The sequence below is a fragment of the Stenella coeruleoalba genome (genome assembly GCF_951394435.1).
Source record: "Stenella coeruleoalba genome assembly, chromosome: 18".
NCBI classification, from domain to species: Eukaryota; Metazoa; Chordata; class Mammalia; order Artiodactyla; family Delphinidae; genus Stenella; species Stenella coeruleoalba.
In genome coordinates, this window is record NC_137164.1 from 5,287,462 (window position 1) to 5,308,339 (window position 20,878).

At 51.0% G+C, this 20,878-nt stretch overlaps 1 protein-coding gene across 1 annotated transcript; it reads left to right on the plus strand.

Moving 5' to 3' along the window:
- Positions 1-1,598: 1,598 nt before the first annotated feature.
- Positions 1,599-6,322, plus strand: PDX1 (pancreatic and duodenal homeobox 1). The gene is made up of 2 exons (XM_079902644.1): positions 1,599-2,161; positions 5,688-6,322. Exons 1-2 carry the CDS (start codon positions 1,729-1,731, stop codon positions 6,131-6,133), a joined length of 879 nt encoding a protein of 292 aa, XP_079758770.1. The 5' UTR covers positions 1,599-1,728; the 3' UTR covers positions 6,134-6,322.
- Positions 6,323-20,878: the final 14,556 nt, after the last annotated feature.

Genomic DNA, 20,878 nt, shown 5'->3' on the forward strand with positions numbered 1-20,878 from the left:
TGCGCGGGTCCCACGGCCTTTCGCTCCCTGGCCCCCTCGGACTGCAGGTGGCCCTTTTCCCTGAAGAAATCGCCGGAACTACCCCCGCTGCCCGGCCGCTCTCAGCCTGCCCTTTGGCGAGAGCCGCGCTCCGACGATCCCCCGGAGCTGCGCGCGTCCCCACCATCGCGGGGACCACTCGGTGCCCAGCGCTCATCCCAACACAGATGTTGACACGGCACCAGCACCTCACAAGAGAAGGAATCTGTAGAGAAGTCCAGATTCCCAACTAGCTTTTGCTTTTTAATGAAAACGAGGCGTATTTCAGGGTAGCGCACTCAATCCGTATGCATTCGTATATTTCCACCACGAGGAAACATATTAAATCTACCTCGTAAAGGACTGGATGTAGTTTGCAGTTTAGGAAAGTCAGTGCAGTGATTTCCTCTTGCTGGTTCCTTGTCGTTCACGCTCCCTCTTGCCCAGGCTTTTCTGCAGTGGTGTCCAGTTTTTCTAAAACCCTCGTGGCGGTTCGAGGAATGTGGTCACTTCGGCAGGACGCCTAAGGCGAACCGGTCGGCGGCGTTGATCCTGCCTGGGTCCGAGGCTATGTGCCAACGCGACCCGGAGATAGTCCGTCTGCACCACTGGATCCGAAAAAGCATCTCTATTCAGTGAGGACCCCAGAGGGCCCAGAAGTTACCGAATCGGTGGGAGCCAAACACTGACATTGTCATAAAAACGCTGCGCTTTTCTTTCTTTTCTGAACGCTCCTCTCCCAGGCCTGCCTTGTTTCAGTCGGACGCGGGAATCGATGTTCTGCAGCTGACGGACTCCGGCCAGGTCTCGGGATCCGTGGGGAGCCATCTAGGATCTGGAAACCGGGGGCCAAGCCCCTGCCCCCGCCTCCGAGACACAAGAGGGGACGCTACTTCTTTTCCCCCTTGCCACTGTAGGAACCTGCATTCTGAGCTGGCCAAATGAACCCCAATTTCCCAAAATCAAAAATTAATAATGCCTTTCCGTTTTAAAAAATTTAGAAGCCACTGTGAATGCTTCTGAAGTTATAGTTTACACTCCAGAAATCCCCGGAGCACAGCCACAGGCAAAAACATACTGCGAATCCTGGATCTTTATGTGCCAGTTCACTGACATCACTCGTGGTTGTGTACAAGTTTCATAAATAAAATAGAACCAACTGCTTCCGACCTGTAGAGCTGGGGTCCGCAAAATATTTTGACCGTATTCCCTAACAATTTTTTAAAAGTCTGTGTACAACCGCAACAGATGTATATTTATAAATTACACCAATGAACTAATATGTATATTATCAAACGTACAAGGAAAATAGACTGTTTACCGTATGAGGAAAATATGTTTCTATAAGTGAACAGAAAGTCTAGTAATTTCATTCGTGCCCCACTTTGGCGAGTACTGCCAACTGCACATACAGGTGTAGTAAACTCGGCTGAAAGAGAAAACTGAAACGTTCAGGCGCTCGTGGGTACCTGGGCCCGGCTTCTTAAGGCAGCCAGCCAGGCCAATAATGGCCTCAGGCAGAGCCACGTGGGGCACAGCGGAGCCTATGGCGCGGCGGCCGCCCGCCCGTCCCGCCGGCACCGGGTCACCTCTCCGAGCGGTGCCGAGCTGTCAAAGCTGCAGGGGTGCCTCCGGGAGTGGGAGCGCCGCACAGCTCCAAGTCCCTGGCTCCAGCCCCCTTCTCCCGGTCCGCAAGGCCGGGCGGCAGCCATGAATGGCGAGGAGCAGTACTACGCGGCCCCGCAGCTGTACAAGGACCCTTGCGCGTTCCAGCGGGGCCCGGCGCCAGAGTTCAGCGCCAGCCCCCCTGCGTGCCTGTACATGGGCCGCCAGCCCCCGCCGCTGCCGCCGCTGCCGCCGCCGCCGCCGCCGCCGCCGCCTCCATTCCCGGGCGCCCTGAGCGCGCTGGAGCAGGGCAGCCCTCCGGACATCTCCCCGTACGAGGTGCCCCCGCTCGCCGACGACCCCGCGGTGGCGCACCTCCACCACCACCTCCCGGCTCAGCTCGCGCTCCCCCGCCCGCCGGCCGGGCCCTTCCCGGATGGAGCTGAGCCGGGCGCCCTGGAGGAGCCCTGCCGCGTCCAGCTGCCTTTCCCGTGGATGAAGTCTACCAAGGCTCACGCGTGGAAAGGCCAGTGGGCAGGTAAGCCTGGCTCCCGCCCGCTTTGTCCTCACCCGGTCTCCACCCGGCTGCCCCTACCTCCAAGCGCTTCCCAGGACTCTCTCCCAGTTTGCGTCCCCAGACCCTATGGATAACCTAGAGTCGGACTAAAGCATACAGGGAGCTAACCAGGCCATTTTGCAAAGAAGTGCTTTTCTGGTCCAACTTGGAGCGTCTTTCCCACTCAGCTCTCTTCCTGGCAGCCTAAAGTCCTTCCTTCCCTGTCCGCTGAACTCCAGGAGCCCGCGCTCTCCCTGCGAGCCTAGGCCTGGCCGAGCTCAAGGCCTCGTACCCTCCAATCCTCCCCCAGGTGGGGGTCCGCCCGCCCAGGACTCCCGGGAGGGCGCGCCGAGGGAGCCGAGCAGGGCTCTGGGATGCTCCCGGCCCGGCCGGAGCGCGCCTTCGGAGCCCCGGGCCCCTTCTTGCCTTGAGCACCGCCCCCAACCCCCGCGGGCGGCTCCAGTAAAGAAAGCCAGGCCGTCTCAGGGGCACTAAGTAGGTGCAGAAAAGCAGAGAAGGAAAGCCGTACCCAAGCGTGCAAGGTGTCCAGCGGCCGGGGCTGGGGGTCACCGCAGGGCCGAGGACTGGTCGCTCACCCTCGAAGCCGAGCAGCTGGGAGAGGCGTCTGCGATGCTCATTCACTTTTGAACCAACGGAAGTGTTTGACGGGCTCTCCCCGCGCTGCGTCCCTGCCAGTCAGTTCGAGGAAGGAGATGCCCTCTGGCACAGGCGAAACAGGGAGCCCCAGGCGCCGGCCTGTAACGGAAGGTCTTCCCGGCCCAGAGCCGGCGGCGAGTTCTGGCGCGGCCTGTGCGGCCGCCACACAATCTTATCGCTTCCGTGCCGAAGCCACTTCTAGTCACACCTGCACTGCAAATAGTGGACTTTTCTTTTCCTTCCAACTAACAGTCGGGAGTCAGGGGAAAGAGGCTGGAGGTGCCCGCGCCCCCCGCCCCGGGAATCCTCGGCCCCCGCCTGCCGAGTCTGGCTAGCCTGCCCAACTCTGCCCCTTGCGCAGCCAAGACGGGCTTGAGGAGATCCGGGCTCATCCCCGGGGCTCGCCTCTCCCCACTTTCTCGCGAAGGCTGTGTGGGGACCGGGCAGGTCCTGAGGCAGAACAGGGTCCAAACTCGGCCGCGATCTTCCCCACCGGTGGCGAAACCCCGCACGACCCTTCCTCAGCCCACGCGGCCGCGGCCAAAGGCCTCGGAGCCTTGGCAAATGCGGGATTCTTGGGAGGCGGGAGGACGGCGTCCCCGGGCCGTGGGCGCGGGACTCCCAGTCCGTAGTCTCCTGCCAGGAGCTGCCTCCCGCCCGGGCCCCCTTCCCACGGCGCGCTGGGGGCTGGGGGCGCGCATTTCTCGAATCCCCGGCCCTCCTCGCGGCCTCCCCAGGAAGAATGCGAGGGAGGACCCGAAAAAGCCTTTCTGCGGTGGGGTAACTTCCCACCTCCCGGGGGTGTTACAGCTGCTCGGGTGGAGCTTGGGCTCGGGCGGACCGAAAGGGCCGGAAAGGAAAACCCGAAGGAAAATCGGCAGCCTTGCCGGGGCATGGGGTAGCTCTGGAAGGGTGACTTCCTCGGGCTGGAGGGTCGCGGTCGGAGGGGCCTTTGCCTGCGCCCTCTGACCCACTGCAGGCTCAGCCCGCCGGGGGCTGGGGGGCGGGAGGCGCCCTCCGGGCAGCTGCTTGCACGATGCTGCTGCAGCCAGGGCCGTCCTCCCCGGAAGCTCTGGAAGGAACCAAACTTCAAGGGTCTGGGAGCCCGCCTGCCCGCTCCTACTGGGGTTTCACACCCCTGGAGAGAAAGAAGTGACCAAAGGGCCTTTATACGTAGATCGGATATGCATACTACTAACAACAGGAACTTCCAAAACCCTCGCCCTAAGAAATGAACGGCGGCTGCCTTGCTGGCGGGCTTGCCCCTAAACGCCTCCCCCTGCGCCTTGGAGAACAGTGCAGGCTGGGGGTCCTGACGTCTTCCCAACAGCCTCCATCCTACGCCTTCACCCCCTGCCAACTCATCCTAGGCACAGCACCCCTGGGCTAGTGGGCCTTGCGCAGCCTCTCAGAGAGCTTTGGGGAGGCTGCCGAAAAAGGGCCAAAGCCCCGCGAGGTTGTGGGTTGAATTTACGAACTTCAGAGGACCTTTTCAGACGTTCTTTTAAGGCTCCCTCGTTTCTCTCCCAAGCCAAGGAAGGCTTGGAAGTGTTCAGACTCCGAGAGACGCCCCCAGCAAGCAGGACTCTGCTGACTCGGACCGGAGCCTCTGCCTTGGCTTCTGGGCACCTCCTTTTGGCCTGGGGGGAAACCCCTGGTGGCTTGTATTCTAGAAACACACACACTAGCTTTTCAACTCTAGTTGCAGGAGAAATGTCACATACCTCTGCCCTACGTACACGCCGATTTAGGACTCTTCCCTGTGTTTCGCTGGAACTCACCGCCCCAGAGTCCACAGCCTGGGCGCAGTCGGCATGTCACCCAGAAAGGAAAAGATCAGGGCCTGGAGGCGCACAGCCACAAACACCGGGTGAGCGGTGCTAATCTACCAGGCCGGGCCTGGCTGTCGCTTCCGCACCACCCGGGCTCGGGGCTCCTCTACCCTGCCAGGCTCTCAGCTCCCCAGTGGGGGATCCGGCCCCGAGGCTCCCCTCCCTAGCCTCCCCTCCTGCCTTGGCCAGTATTTGGGGCCCAGGACACAGAGGCTGGGGTTGACCTTCTCCGGGGCTCAGAATGGTTTCTCCCTTCTCGTCCAGGGCAGGTGCCCAGCCGAGGTTAGAATGACAATTACAGAGAATTTACCAGTTCTTGAGTTGGGGCTGACTACAGTATAACTTGATAGAGAGATAATATATGGTCAGATATGACAATATATGTCATAACCTCGGGAATTTTATTAGCTCAAGGTTTTTCAAACTGAAGGTTGCACCCATTAGTCGGTCGTGAAATCCATTTACTGGGTTGAAACCTTGTTTTTAATGAAACAGTAAACAATAGGAGAAATTAGATAGCATCATAGGTGGTAAAGTTTGGTTTAAGGTCCTAAATTTTTTTGTGTGGCAGTTACACATATCAGTGTGTGAACTGGGTGATGATTTGAAATGTATTTGTTACTGTGGGTCATCGTCAGAAAGGTTTTTTTTAAGTACTGTATTAAAGACATTTTTTTGCCTTGGTAGAATCCAGTCGGTTTAGATATCTGTTATGTGCATTTTAATCAGCACCAACCCAAACAGCGGTTAAGTGAACCAACATTCTAGAACCACTCGTTGATAGAGCCACGGAGAGAACCCATGCAGCTTTGACCTCCAAGAAAAGGCAAACCGTACTAGGGAAGGGCTGCGTGCCCCAGACTGGGCTCTCGGATAGAGGGCCTGAGCTCGGTGGCCGGAGCGGCTGGGAAGGGGTCAGGGCTCCTAGGATTGGGGCAAAAGGGTTGGACTGCACGGGTGGGGACAGGCAGGAGAAGCCAGGGATCAGGGACCACATTCACGTGCTGTGTCGCCCGCAGGTGGTGCCTACGCAGCGGAGCCAGAGGAGAACAAGCGGACGCGCACCGCTTACACTCGCGCGCAGCTGCTGGAGCTGGAGAAGGAATTCCTGTTCAACAAATACATCTCCAGGCCGCGCCGGGTGGAGCTGGCCGTCATGCTGAACTTGACAGAGAGACACATCAAGATCTGGTTCCAAAACCGCCGAATGAAGTGGAAAAAGGAGGAGGACAAGAAGCGCAGCGGCGGGACCGTGGCCGCGGGCAGTAGGGACGCGGAGCCCGAGCAGGACTGCGCGGTGACCTCGGGCGAGGAGCTGCTGGCGCTGCCGCCCCCGCCGCCCCCCGGGGGTGCTGTGCCGCCCGCGGTCCCCGCCGCCGCCCGGGAGGGCCGCCTGCCGCCTGGCCTTAGCGCGTCGCCTCAGCCTTCCAGTGTGGCGCCTCTGCGACCGCAAGAATCTCGGTGAGAGACGGGGCTCCTCCCTGCCCGGTGGCATCGGCCACCCGCAAAGGAGGAAGGCGCGGACCCAGGACCCCGGGTGTGACCACTGGTCCAGGCCGTTCGCTGGGGCAGGAGCTGGGCGGCCCACCCCAGACTGGAGGGGAGAGCCCGGGCTGTGAGGCGCCTAGTGCCAACTGGGGCGCGGTGGGGAGACGTTGGCCCACCTTCTGGAAGGAGAAGAGACGTTTTCTGAAATATCTGGGGCCTCTTTGGGTGATACTGTTGGACTGGCAACGTCTGTGCTGCCGTGCAGGTACCATCACTCCAGAACCGTGGACCTCTTTAGAGAAGCCGGCTCTTCAAAAGACAACAGAAATATACAAACTGGAACCGTCCCCAACACAGCAGGCAAACTGGATGGAGCGCCTCAACCTGCCCGGGGAACAGAGCCATTTTTACTCCAGCCTCTGCCTTAACGTTTAGAAATAACTGAAAGGAAACATCTGAAGTTTCAAAGACCTAGTGAAATCAATGCCCATGGAATAGAATAATTCCTCCTTCTCCTCTTCTTTTTTAATCCTTTTAGCAGAACCACATCCTTCACCAGTACACATCCTTCAGCCTCCACCTCTTTCCTCTGAAGAAAAGAATGTCTTGCAAGCGTGGCTGGGTGGTGGCAGGGCTGGGGCACAGGGGCAGCGACAGCATCGCTGTACACCCCTTTGTGCCCAAACTCCCAGAGACGGCAAGGGGAGATGGGCCTGGAGCGAAGGTTTGGGGGAAGAAAGACGGCCCCTGAGCAATCACTACACTGAAGATATCTGGAGCTTTCTATTCCAGATGGGGATCTGGTTCCTGATCTCAGGGCAGGGAAGACTGTGTGGGGACAATCAGGGTGGCCTGACCCACCTTGGAAACTATCCACAGGGTATGACTTCCTCATCCTTAGAGATGATGAAAATGTATGTGGTTGGGGAATTTCAGGCAAGATGGTTATTTTTATTTAAAGTTTTAAAATTACCTAACAGTTCTTTGCAAACAGGTCTGTGGTTTCCAGGTCAGTTGCTTGTTTCAGGGTCTGGGCCTCGTGTTCAGATGATGTTTGTGGAAAACGTTTAATAAATACAGATAACGTGGAAAGAGAAGAAAATTGATTCCGCTTGCTTTGTATCAAACCCTTCTTGCAGTGCAATGATTCCAATTCATTTAAAAAATTAAAGCAGCATTTTTTTTTTTTTTGGCACTAACCAGGGAAAACCCGGTTAGGCACCACGTTTGGGTTTTAGGTTGGGAAAGCGTATCAGCAGGTGGATTTTCAGGTGTTTTGTTTTGTTTCATTGTAAATTTAGGAGTCACTTCTGAAAATGAATTAATTTCTTAGGCAGTAGAGCCCATAGGCATGGGGTTTCGGAGTGTGGCGGGCTGTCGATGAATAAGCGCAGAGCCAGAGATGCCACCCGGCCCCGCACCGAGGGGGACAGAGAAACGCCCAAAGCGGCCGTCCAGGCGAGGCGTTTTTCGGGGGCTCCTCCGAAGGAAGTGTTGCTCTGGATGAGTTTCCACCCCTGGAGCCCGAGGGCCAAGAGTGTCTTGTGTTAGGGGAACACAGGCCCCGACGTAGTGGGCTTCCAACCTCCGGGCCACCCTGCTCCTCCCCGCGGCCCTTGGACAGGCAGCACAGCCCCAGTGCACGCCTGAAGGCGCCTCCCCAGCGTTTCCACCGGTTCCAAGACAACGGCTCACTCCCAAGAGTCGCCGCTATTATTTTCGTTTGCAAAGAGATGCAGGGTTTGTTTTTGCTTTGTTGGTGGTTTTTGTTTCTGCTTTTTGGGTTTTGTTGTTATTGTTTTTGTGTGTGTGTGCGGTTTTCTTGAGAGAGAAATCGAGTCATAACGCCCCTCCGAATAAAAGAAGGTTCTGTGGATCAGAAAGGAGAACTTCCTAATCAGTGAGATGTCTCACAGCTGCTGAGGGCTGTGAGCCTCTGCAGCCTCTCCACACCCGCCTGGGCTCTGGAGTCTAGCAAGACTGCATTCAGACCTCGGGTCCCTCAAATACCAGCCGTGACCCTGATAAAATTACTCCACTTCCCCCTGCCTCGCTTTTCTCATCCGTAAAGTGAAAGCGGATACCTCCTCATAGAGTTGTGAGGTTTAAACCAAAGAATACATGTAAAGCGCTGAATTCAGTATCTAGAAAGTAGTTATCCCTCCACAAATATTGGTTGTTTTATTATCATCATCATTTTCGGAAGCAGCTGGGGAATCGCAGCTGCAGAGACTTCCCGAGTCTCCTGCAGCCCCTCTCCTTTGACAAACCTCCTCTTGTTCATATAACCACTGATCTTTACTGAGCGCGTCCTAGTTTTAACGCCGCCCTTCCTCATAAATAGACTGCCCACAGCATCCTTCACCAGGAGAGGCTGTCCTCATCTGACACCAGGGAAGCTGATGCTGTGGGGTGGAGGGAGGACCTACCTGCTGGAGCTCGGCCGCCCGGTTGCTGGAGGTGCGGTGGCTTGTCCTCTGAGGCCAAGGAGGTCTTCAGGGCTCTACGCGGAAGCCGCCGCCCTCTCCGAGGCTCCGGGCCCAACCGCGCGGCGCGGCCTCCCCGCTGGGGGTTTTAGGGTTCGCCAACCCGAGAAGAGGCGCGGGCCGCCCGGGGCCGGGCTCGGCGGCGGAGGGCGCGGTCTGACTCCGGCCGGCGTGCGGCTCTGCCGCTCTGCTGGGCTGGGGCTCCGACCGCCGGGGCTGGTGCCTCCGCGCAGAAGAGGCCCGGCTTTCGGTCCCCCCAACCCTTAACTACGCGGGCCCTGGAACAAACCCCTGAATTCTGTGTTTCCCCTTCCATAAAATGGGCTCAGCACAAGGACGAAATGAGATGATGTCCTTCAAGTTTATTACCGGGCCTGGCGCACAGTCGCCAGGGCACGTGGTGGCGGCGGCGAAGTGTAGTTACCACTAGAGGCCGGTCTCCCAGGGAGACCAAGGCAGGCGGCGGAGAGCGGAGCCCGGCACGCCAGATGCGCCCGGAAGACAGGAAGGAGGGCGACCGAGCTCGGGCCGGAGCCACGCGGGGCCTCACCCGAAGCGGGACGGAGCGCGTAGTCCCGACCCCTCCGGCCACTGGGTCCAGGTCAGGCCCCACCGGGCGACCCGCGTGCGGCTGGACGTGCGCGTCTCCGAGTCTGAGCGGCCACCCTCGGCCGACGGGGCGCTGGGGCGCTCGGACCTGCCAGCCGAGCCCACGCACGCGGCCCAGACTCTCGCGTGAGGAGTCCTGAACAGTGAGACCTCCCTGGAGCCCGAAACAAATCAGCCAGCCTGGCCTCTTTCGACCGCGATACCCACCTCCGCTGTGGGGCTGCCAGCCTCCCTCTGCTCCTCAGGCACGGCGCGCTCCTCGCCCTCAGTGAACAGACGCACACCGCGAACGCCCGGGAAAGCGGCCTCGGCGCGGAGGGAGACGGGGTTTCGGCCAACGCAGAGCGCAGCCGCTGCGAGCGCGCGTCGGCCCGAGCGCCGCAGCATCCCCGGCTCGCCGTCCGCGCCTCCACGTCCGCCACTTCCCGAAGGGCATCCCCGCTGGACCATGAACCCCACCGTTCCTCCCGGAATCTTCCATCCGCGGTGAGGTACGATCGTGGAGCGCCGCCGGGCGCCGATGGCGCGCGCAGACCAGGCGGCTTCAGCACTGTCCGGGCTCAGCCCACGACTGTAGTCCCGGGCTCCGGAAGATCCCGCGCGGGCGCCGCAAGATCCCGCGCGGGCTCCGCGCCACAGACACACACGTCCAACACCAGGAGCCACGGGGAGCCGGCGCCGGGGTCGAGGACCCGGGCCTCCTCGTGCACAACGTCGGGTCTCATGGTGTCCGCAACAGTGCCCGACAAAGTCCCCCTTTCTTTCGCGATAAAGTCCTTCCTGTAGTTTTGCTTACGGTTACTCGAAGACGTTCTCACCTTAAAAGCCAAACTCATACCACGCAATAACAACATCTGAGTTGGTGGTGATTTCAGGTCCTGCCTATTGTTTTCAATGGGTTTGGCATCTGCAATTCACTTGCCCCTTTCGATCCGGGACTGGCGCCGGAATGCATCCAGCAAGGTTTACTGGGCTCTTGCTCTCTGTGCCGACACGTCTGGAAGCCGCACTTGCCTGGTCGTCCCAATCGGAGATTGGACTGATTATCGGTGAATTGATCAGAGTCCATAGGAGTCACTCAGGTTCCCCAAATTTCTCCTTTTGAACCACAAAGGCTGCTTTGATTTCTCAGATTAATCTTGGCCCTGCGTCCAGGGCCGTCCCTCTCTCCACATCCTCTCCTTCAACTAGTTCCGTTCAATGCATTTAAGTTTGAATGAAATCTAAGTATGGCATTGCCCTTTCAAGTCGGTGAAGTCTGCCTGTTCTTCCATTCCCATTCTCTTCCTCCTTCTCTTTCTCCCCAGATCTGGGTTTCTATGTAGGTGTGGGTGTGTCTTAGGGTGAGTCTATCTTCGTGTGTCTGGTTTTGTTTGTTGGCCTGTGTGCATTTGTGTGCATGTGTTTAGGGTATGTCTTATGTGGACTGCAGTGGTGACAATGATCAGGGTGTAGGTAGGAACCACGGACACCTTACTATATACTCTTTTTATTTCCTCGCCCAGCGCAGCCATCTCCCAAGGGCCTGATGACATTGCTGCTGATGAAAACTGTCCACTCAGGTAACTGTCTCAATTCTCTGTGTTGACACAGTGTTTGCAGGCAGGAAAAGCTGTCTTTAGAAGAACACAAGTTGGAACTTTGGTAGAAGCTGGCTGATTGCTGAAGTATTGCACGATTGCATAAGGAATTAAAATTGTTTTTCTAAGAAAAAAGTTCACAACTGAGGTCTTTCATACTTCAACAGCATCACCTAGAAACCCTCCTGAAAATCAAGTACTTAGAAGGGTCAGAAGAGGGAAGTTCTGGGTTAACACTAAATCACATTTTACTCACAGCCATTCTGACAAGCTAGATGGGGGAGCAATAAACCTAATGGGAAGCCGAGGCAGGGCAACAGGAAGCAGAAAGGCTTCCCTGAAAAAGAACTGGGAGTGACGGAGCCACTCAGCTGGCAGCCAGCCTTCAGGAAATTGCTACATGTGGACAGCTTGTAGCAGCTTGTGGACAGCTGTGGGGAAAGGATCTGCGGGTGACTCGGAGTAGGAAGAAGAGGTGAAGCTCTACAAATAGTAGCTACCGGTAGCTGTTTAGAGAGTGAAGGTGACGGATACAGGTCTTTTAGGCTACCTAGTGATTACCTGCCAATGCCAGGTTCCCATATTAAAGTATGCTACATTTATATATCATGAGATAGAATGGACAATAAAATTTTATTCCTTTTTAACTAAAATTATTTTTCTCTATAAGTGAAATGCTATGGCTTTTGAAAGCATAGATAGCTCTAGCCTTAAGCAATATTTTATAATTCACTTTCAAGTTGAATTGTTTAGTCTTTCCCTAAACACAGAACATATAAACATCTTAAATATTTGCTGTTTCATCAGCATACAGTCAAGATTCTTGTCTGCATTATAGAATACACTGAACTCTCACATCTAGTCATCATTACACATACAAAATTGTAAGTGTTTTTGCTGTAATTTGTATCATTTGAATAAATTCTAATATTTTCCTGAATTCTCAATTAGTCTTATGTCCAAGGTAATGAGAATTTGAAAAATCATTTCTCCTACTTATACATTCTCTAAAAAATTCAGAAGTTTCACACATCTGGATATGTCTGGATATACTGCCAATTTGAAATTGCTATATTACCTGGAACTATTTCCACTTCAGTAGTTCTAGAAACACAATAAAATGTACAAAATAATCTCCAAGATTTAAAAACAAATTGAAAATACTGTACAATTGAATTTATTGCAATAAATAAATGCAAGGTTTATTTTAATTTAATGTTGAAAGTCTAATTTTCTCGACCAGAAGTACAGATTATTTCTCCTCTAGATGAGGAGACACACAAACACGCAGACTTTGTAAAGCACAAGCCAACTTTCATGTCGCCTGTTGTCCTGAGATCCAGTGGAGAAGAGAGGAGAGGATCTCTGGACAAATACAGAAATTAACAGTGCTGGCTCTCAGCGCTCTGGGAAGGGTTTAACTTCCCCTTCTGCATCCACTATTTATGGCTCTTCTGAACAAGGGCAAATAACTTAATCCCTCTGAGTCTGTCTACTCGCCTGTGAATTACCGGTAATGCGATCTCATGTGATTGAGTGAGGGTTAAATACAATCATGTATGTAAGAGCGCATACACGGGTGGGTGGGGCGGTTCCTCCAGAAACTGAGGTCTTTCTCATCTCGCTAGAGCAAGGACAGCACTTCGCGCAGAAGACCTCAGAGCTGACAACAAGTGACACAAAATGAATGTGTGCCCTTTTGTCTGGGTCCTCAGATCCTCCCTCTGATGGGCGTAGCTAGGTATTGTCCTGGATCTTCACAAGAGAGTGTCTGGGCTGAAAAACCACATTGGTGCTGACCAAGCAGGAGCAAAAATAAACTACGAACTCTGTCAAATAAAGAGGCAAAACCAGTCACGCTGAAGTTACAGTTCAGACAGCACTGATGCCCCAATTCAACTAGCTTTATATGAAAGGTATACATGTTTGAACTAATTTAGGGATTGTCTGTTGACCAAAGATAGAAAGTCTCTTTACAAAGTGGAATTTGTTTAGGGGTCCATAGGCTCCCCAAAATAGGTGAATGTCCCAGACCTCCTTAATAAGTCATTTCCTTAGATGTTACTGTGTGGTTAGGTTTGGCTGTGACTACTGGAAACCCCAAATAGCAGAGGCTGAAGAGTGAAGTTAATTTCTCTCCTACACAGAAGTCTGGAGGCAGGTGATTCAGGACTGGAATATTGCTTCAGAATTGCCTGGGGCCCAGGTTACTTTGACTTCCCTTTCTGCTACCCCTAAATTAGCCCCTCATTTCACGGTCCCATAGGGCACTCCAGCTATGACACCCACTTTCTAAGCAGCAGGTGGGAAGAAACAAAGGAAGAAGGGTAGGCCCCTATGACGGGTGGAATATTGATCCCTGAAAGATGTCCACCTCGTAATCCCTTGAACCTGTGGGTATGTTCTGTTATAGGACAAAAATGACTTTACAGATGTAGTTAAGTTGGGGACCTTAACTTAATCCTGGATTATCTGGTGGGCCCAATCTAATCATACAAACCCTTAAGAGCAGAAAGTTTTCTCCAGCCGGAATCCAAGAGCTCAGCAGAAGGAAAAGTCAGAGAGATTCTGTGTGTGAGAGGATTCCAGGTGCCATTACTGGCTCTGGGATGCAGAACCCACGTGTCAGGACTGGAGAGAGGCCTCCAGGAGCTAAGGGATGCCTCCAGGTGACAGTTGGCAAGGAAATGGTGACCTCAGTCCTACAACCACAGGACCTGGATTCTGCCAGCAACCCAAGTTCTTCCCAGAGCCTCCCTAGCAGAGCTCAGCTGGCCAGCAACTTGATTTTGACCTTGTGAAACCCAGAGCAGGTAAACCTGCTGAGCCAAAGGGGCGCTCTTGACCTGCAGAAACTGAGCGAGCATACATTTTTGTTATTCTGTGCTGCTGTGTAGGAATTTGTCTTTGCAGCAATAGAAAATGAATACCATCCCCTTTTCTTGAATGACACTTCAAGGAAGTAACACCACACCTGCTTACACTTCATGAACAGTACTTAGTTACATGAAAACTCGTGGTTGCATGGCAGGTTGGAACGTGTAGTCTTTATTCTGGATGGTCGTTTGTCTAATTAAAAATGGGAGGGGTTTCTTTTTTAATTTAAAAAGGGACTTCCCTGGTGGCGCAGTGATTAAGACTGAGCTTCCAATGCAGGGGGCCCGGGTTCAATCCCTGGTCAGGGAACTAGATCCCACATGCATGCTGCAACTAAGAGTTCACATGCCACAACTAAGGAGCCAGCAAGCCGCAACTAAGGAAGTCCGCAAGCCACAACTAAGGATCCCAAGTGCCACTACTAAGGAGCTGGCAAGAGCTGCAACTAAGGAGCCCGCGAGCTGCAACTAAGACCTGGTGCAACCAAATAAATAAATAAAATATATTTTAAAAAAAACACCATTCTTTAAAAATTGTTTTTTAATTAAAAAATAAATAAATAGATGCAAAAATCCTCAACAAAATACTAGCAAACAGAATCCAACAGCACATTAAAAGGATCATACACCATGATCAAGTGGGGTTCATCCCTGGAATACAAGGATTCTTCAGTACGCAAATCAATCAATGTGATAAACCATATTAACAAATCGAAGGAGAAAAACCATATAATCATCTCAATAGATGCAGAAAAAGCTTTTGACAAAATTCAACACCAATTTATGATAAAACCCTCCATTTATGAAAGTAGGCATAGAGGGAACTTACCTCAGCATAACAAAGGCCATATATAATGAACCCACAGCCAACATCATTCTCAATGGCAAAAAACTGAAACCATTTCCACTAAGATCAGGAACAAGACAAGGTTGCCCACTCTCACCACTATTATTCAAAATAGTTTTGGAAGTTTTAGCCACAGCAATCAGAGAAGAAAAAGAAATAAAAGGAATCCAAATTGGAAAAGAAGAAGTAAAACTGTCACTGTTTGCAGATGACATGATACTATACATAGAGAATCCTAAAGAGCCTACCAGAAAACTACTAGAGCTAATCAATGAATTTAGTAAAGTAGCAGGATACAAAATTAATGCACAGACATCTCTTGCATTCCTATACACTAATGATGAAAAATCTGAAAGAGAAATTAAGGAAACACTCCCATTTACCATTGCAACAAAAGGAATAAAATACCTAGGAATAAACCTACCTAGGGAGACAAAAGACCTGTATGCAGAAAACTATAAGACACTGATGAAAGAAATTAAAGATGATACCAACAGATGGAGAGACATACCATGTTCTTGGATTGGAAGAATCAACGTTGTGAAAATGACTATACTACCCAAAGGAATCTACAGATTCAATGCAATCCCTATCAAATTACCAGTGGCATTTTTTACAGAACCAGAACAAAAAATCTTAAAATTTGTATGGAGACACGAAAGACCCCAAATAGCGAAAGCAGTCTTGAGGGAAAAAAACGGAGCTGGAGGAATCAGGCTCCCTGACTTCAGACTATACTACAAAGCTACAGTAATCAAGACAATATTGGTACTGGCACAAAAACAGAAACATAGATCAATGGAACAGGATAGAAAGCCCAAAGATAAATCCCTGCACCTATGGTCAACTAATCTATGACAAAGGAGGCAAGGATATACAATGGAGAAAAGACAGTCTCTTCAATAACTGGTGCTGGGAAAACTGGACAGCTACATGTAAAAGAATGAAATTAGAACACTCCGTAACACCATACACAAAAATAAACTCAAAATGGATTAGAGACCTAAATATAAGACTGGACACTATAAAACTCTTAGAGGAAAACATAGGAAGAACACTCTTTGATGTAAATCACAGCAAGATCTTTTTTGATCCACCTCCTAGAGGAATGGAAATAAAAACAAAACTAAACAAATGAGACCTAATGAAACTTAAAAGCTTTTGCAAAGCAAAGGAAACTACAAACAAGATGAAAAGACAACTCTCAGAATGGGAGAAAATATTTGCAAATGAATCAACGGACAATGGATTAATCTCCAAAATATATAAACAGCACATGCAGCTCGATATTAAAAAAACAAACAACCCAATCCAAAAATGGGCAGAAGACCTAAACAGCCATTTCTCCAAAGAGGACATACAAATGGCCAAGAAGCACATGAAAAGCTGCTCAACATCACTAATTATTAGAGAAATGCAGATCAAAACTACAGTGAGGTATCACCTCACACTAGTTAGAATGGGCATCATCAGAAAATGTACAAACAACAAATGCTGGAGAGGGTGTGGAGAAAAGGGAACCCTCTTGCACTGTTGGTGGGAATGTAAATTGATACAGCCACTATGGAGAACAGCATGGAGGTTCCTTAAAAAACTAAAAATAGAATTACCATATGACCCAGCGATCCCACTACTGGGCATATACCCAGAGAAAAACATAATTCAAAAAGACACATGCCGGTTTCCCTGGTAGTGCAGTGGTTGAGAGTCCGCCTGCCGATGCAGGGGACACGGGTTCGTGCCCCAGTCTGGAAAGATCCCACATGCCGCGGAGCGGCTAGGCCCGTGAACCATGGCCGCTGAGCCTGCGCGTCCAGAGCCTGTGCTCCGCAACAGGAGAGGCCACAACAGTGAGAGGCCCGTGTACCGAAAACACACACACACACACACACACACACACATGCATCCCAATGTTCATTGCAGCACTATTTACAATAGCCAGGTCATGGAAGCAACCTAAATGCCCATCGACAGACGAATGGATATATACAATGGAATATTACTCAGCCATAAAAAGGAACGAAACTGGGTCATTTGTAGAGACGTGGATGAATCTAGAGACTGTCATACAGAGTGAAGTAAGTCAGAAAGAGAAAAACAAATATTGTATATTAACGCATATATGTGGAACCTAGAAAAAATGGTACAGATGAACCCGTTTGCAGGGCAGAAACTGAGACACAGATGTAGAGAACAAACGTATGGACACCAAGGGGGGAAAGTGGCAGGAGGGGAGTGATGAATCGGGAGATTGGGATTGACCTATATATACTAATATGTATAAAATGGATAACTAATAAGAACCTGCTGTATAAAAAAATAAATACAATAAAATTCAAAAAAATTTTTTAATTAAAAAAATAAATAAAATAATAACTAAAAAAATGTTTTTAATGGGAGGGAACAGCATTAAAGGAGGAAGGGTAGAATGGATACTGGGGACAGCTAGCTGTCTCCACCACTGTTACCAAGAGTCTGCATTTAAAATTTTTTCCTCAAAATTTGGTGCCTTCTGCAAAAGGCACAGATGAAAACAATACTCATTATTGTGTTTTTGTTTTTGTGGTACGTGGGCCTCTCACTGTTGTGGCCTCTTCCGTTGCGGAGCACAGGCTCCGGACGCTCAGGCTCAGTGGCCATGGCTCACGGGCCTAGCCGCTCTGCGGCATGTGGGATCTTCCCAGACCGGGGCATGAACCCATGTCCCCTGCATCGGCAGGCGGACTCTCAACCACTGCGCCACCAGGGAAGCCTAATACTCATTATTATACATAGCCCACTTGTGGAACCCACGTGCTGGGATTTAGTGCAAGAAGGAAGTTTGTTCGGACAAATGTGCATGCTTACTTTCATCAGACAGTGAACACTGTACAAGGTATTGTTTGCCTTGCCTGCTCGAAAGCTCAAAACTAAACTCGACCGTGTCTCTCAGCCTGGCGAAGCAGATTGAGGAAGACTGAGATTTTCCATCAGAAAAAGTTGGCTTCCATTTCTGCGTTCACCATTCATCACTCTTCTGAACTACATGGCAAATGACTTTGTATCTTTAAGTCTGTTTTCTCATTGGTAATTTGGGGGAAATACCCATCTCACAGGATTGCTGTGAGGGTTAAATAATGTATGTGAAAAGTACTTTTTGGTATGGAAATGACCGTCAATGTTATATGTCCTTATAAAACATTGTATCTCTTCTTCCTCTAAATCAACATTTTTAAAAGAGGAGGTTGCAACGTATTAGCCATTGATAATGTCAGTGTCATGGGCTGTTATCAGATTTTTTTTAATTAAATAAAATAAAATAGAAAATATAAGAGTGCATTATGGAGCTTCCCTGGTGGCACAGTGGTTAAGAATCCGCCTGCCAATGCAAGGGACACAGGTTCAAGCCCTGGCCCGGGAAGATCCCACATGCCGCGGGGCAACTAAGCCCGTGCGCCACAACTACTGAGCCTGCGTTCTAGAGCCCTCAAGCCACAACTGCTGAGCCCACGTGCCACAACTGCTGAAGCCTGCATGCCTAGAGCCCGTGCTCCTCAACAAAAGAAGCCCGCGCACAGCAACGAAGAGTAGCCCCCTCTCACCGCAACTAGAGAAAGCCCGCACGCAGCAACGAAGACCCAACACATCCAAAATATAAATAAATAAATAAATTTATAAAAAAAAATAGAAAATATAAGAGTGCATTATGCATAGTGAGGATAAGGATTGCTTCATGAAACTTTTTCAATTATGTATGTATATGTCTAATAAATCATAATATAAAATATATTTCTACCTTGATTGCCATACAAAGTTTGGAAAACACTGTTCTGAATTGGTGTTTGGTGTTTCTTTCTTATCTCTTTTAAGCCCTTTTTTTTTTTAATGTCCTATTAAGTATGTGCCTGTATTGGAAAGTGACTCAAGTTCTCTTTGGAGGGAGAAAGTTGGGCTAAAAATGAAAGAGAAGGGAGAGCAGGGCGGTGGGGTAGAACTCATGTCAAATATTTTTCACTCCAGATACAGTAGTTAAGCTCTTACTTCTAGTCGTCAGACCCACCCTTCCATACTCTGCCTAGTGATGCAGGAGCTGAGCCGACACAGGAGAAGTGCTTTTCTCCCTTGGCACCTGGCCGTTGGTTCAGATCTGCCAGTCAGGAGGAGGTGCTGCAGGGAGGCTGGAGGGCTGAAGGCAGGACTTGTTTCTTCCTTTCTGCTTCCTGTTCGCCTCCTGAGAGCCAGGCCAGGCGTCTTCTGATAGCGGCGGTTTAGTCCACGAGCAGCAGCGTAATCCAGTTTGCACTTTTCCCAGTGTCAGCACCCCCTCAAGGCACCAACCACCTCACAAGGGCGTCGCCACTGTTGGCAGGCAGCCCCCCTCAGAGATGTGCGTCTCAGCTCCAGGGGCCGCCTCCTTCAGGTTTCTAAGGTTTTTTAATTTACAACCTCTATTTTGTCGCCCCAGCCCTAGGGTGGTAGCTGGGTTTTGCAGTTACTACCTCCTGGATACCTTAGTGGCCCTTCTTACCTTTTCAGTTTTCATGGACCTGATTCCTCTCCCTGCTGAGTCCCTTGGTTCTCCTCTGTCTCCTGACTAGATCTTGGACCAGGAGGCAAGTCAATGTGTTTTAAGGGTGAGGCTGAACCGTGGAGGGGGAAACTGTGCGGTTTACATTCTTCTTTTCCAAAAGTTTCGCTGAGCATCCCTTCTTGGCTCCTTGGAGACCCCATATAGACTTAAAGTTTATCTATATGGAAAAATCCGACTACTTAGCTTATCCATTTAAGGCCTGGACTTTGAGTTTGAATTGTTATTGAAGTTATGTTTTTATACTGCTTTGGTGAGTTGGGATCCCTGTGAAGAAAGACAGGGTGTCTTTTGTCTCCAAAGACATGTTATTAAGGAATGAGATGGGGGGAAACCTGGATCATTAATTTAAAACATCATGTTACACAAAGTTCACATTTTGTTTTACTTCAGAAGCATTGGGAATTTACTATTTCTTATGTTGTGTTTATTTTTAAATCATATATATATATCATACATATACACACGTACATGTGTATGTTTATATAATGTATTATTTTATAATAAAAATATACAGAGGGAAAGGCCCCCTATTAAGATAAACGTCCTCATATGTATTCAAATCCTCTTAATCACACCATAAATCATAGACTATTGGGTCTGTTCATTGTCTCCTCCAGGACTGTCTCAAGTCTATTTCCGCCTCTGCTTCCCCACCACCATGGTTTCCTCACACCCTCCTCCTTTCTCACCAGCCCCACTGCGGGAGCCTCACTGGTCACACTATCTCCAGCTCCATTTCCCCCCGGCCACCCCTTCACTTCGCTTAGGCCAAGGGATCCTTCTAATTTGGGGATGTGGTTGTGCCCCTCCATTACCCAGAGCTGCTCAGTAGCCTCCACCATCTGAAGGGTCACGTCCAAGTCCCCCAGCCTGGACCCTCAGGGACCTCCTTTCTCTGAGCCCATGAGTATACGTGCAGGTCCTGCACCCACCGGGCTGCCTCTAAACCAGAAGGGCTACCGACTTACCCTTCCTGTGCCCGCCTGCTTTCCCTCTGTTCCTCCAGCCTTCCCTACATTGAGGTTTATTGAGTGACAGCTCTGCTGGGCTCTGGACCAGGCCCTGGGTCCTCTCTCAAGTCTGGTAGCTCATCAACCACTGGACATTCTCCATGAACCTTCCCCAGCTTCCAGAGTGTCCCTCTGTGATGGCTAGCTAGTCTCTGAGACGGCGCCCATAAATCATGCCTCTTGGTCTCTGCATCTTGGAGTCGTCCCCGCCCACTATGCCAGTTCTGGGCCTAAAGGAAGGCCTGACTGGTGTGTGCTTTGGGGAGCTACCTTGCTGGCGAGACTACATGAAGAGGCTGCGTGGAGAGGAGAAGCCCTGGGAGATGTGGAGACGGAGGGAGGCCCTGGCATCGCAGTGTCTCCGTGGAGCCTCTGGAAAACCCCAGTCCCAGCCACCATCTGACTGCAACTGCATAAGGCCAGCGGAACGGCCCAGCCAAGTCCGGTCGATCCAGAAAACTGTAAGAGGCATGGACCCCTACGTTTGCTATGCAGTAATAGACACCTAGGACACCCCTTCACCAGGCCCTGCTCTCACTCTTTACTCCCGTAATACCTGTTGCATTCACACCTTTATTATCTCCCTAATCATCTTGCATTGTCTCTCCCCTCTAATAGATGGTAAGTTTCTTAAGGGCAATCCTCCTTATTTCTTTCATCTGAAAAGATTCAGTATGAAAATAGAAACCACCTGAGGTGTTTCAAGCAGATGGTGATTCAGCGTTTACAAAGTCATTGGAATAT

What these genes read in the sequence shown, in the direction of transcription:
- PDX1 (XM_079902644.1), top strand. Translation starts at nt 1,729, where the DNA reads ATGAATGGCGAGGAGCAGTACTACGCGGCCCCGCAGCTGTACAAGGAC. An exon ending in GTGGAAAGGCCAGTGGGCAG is followed by an intron (nt 2,162 to 5,687) that starts GTAAGCCTGGCT and finishes TGTCGCCCGCAG; the next exon opens with GTGGTGCCTACGCAGCGGAG.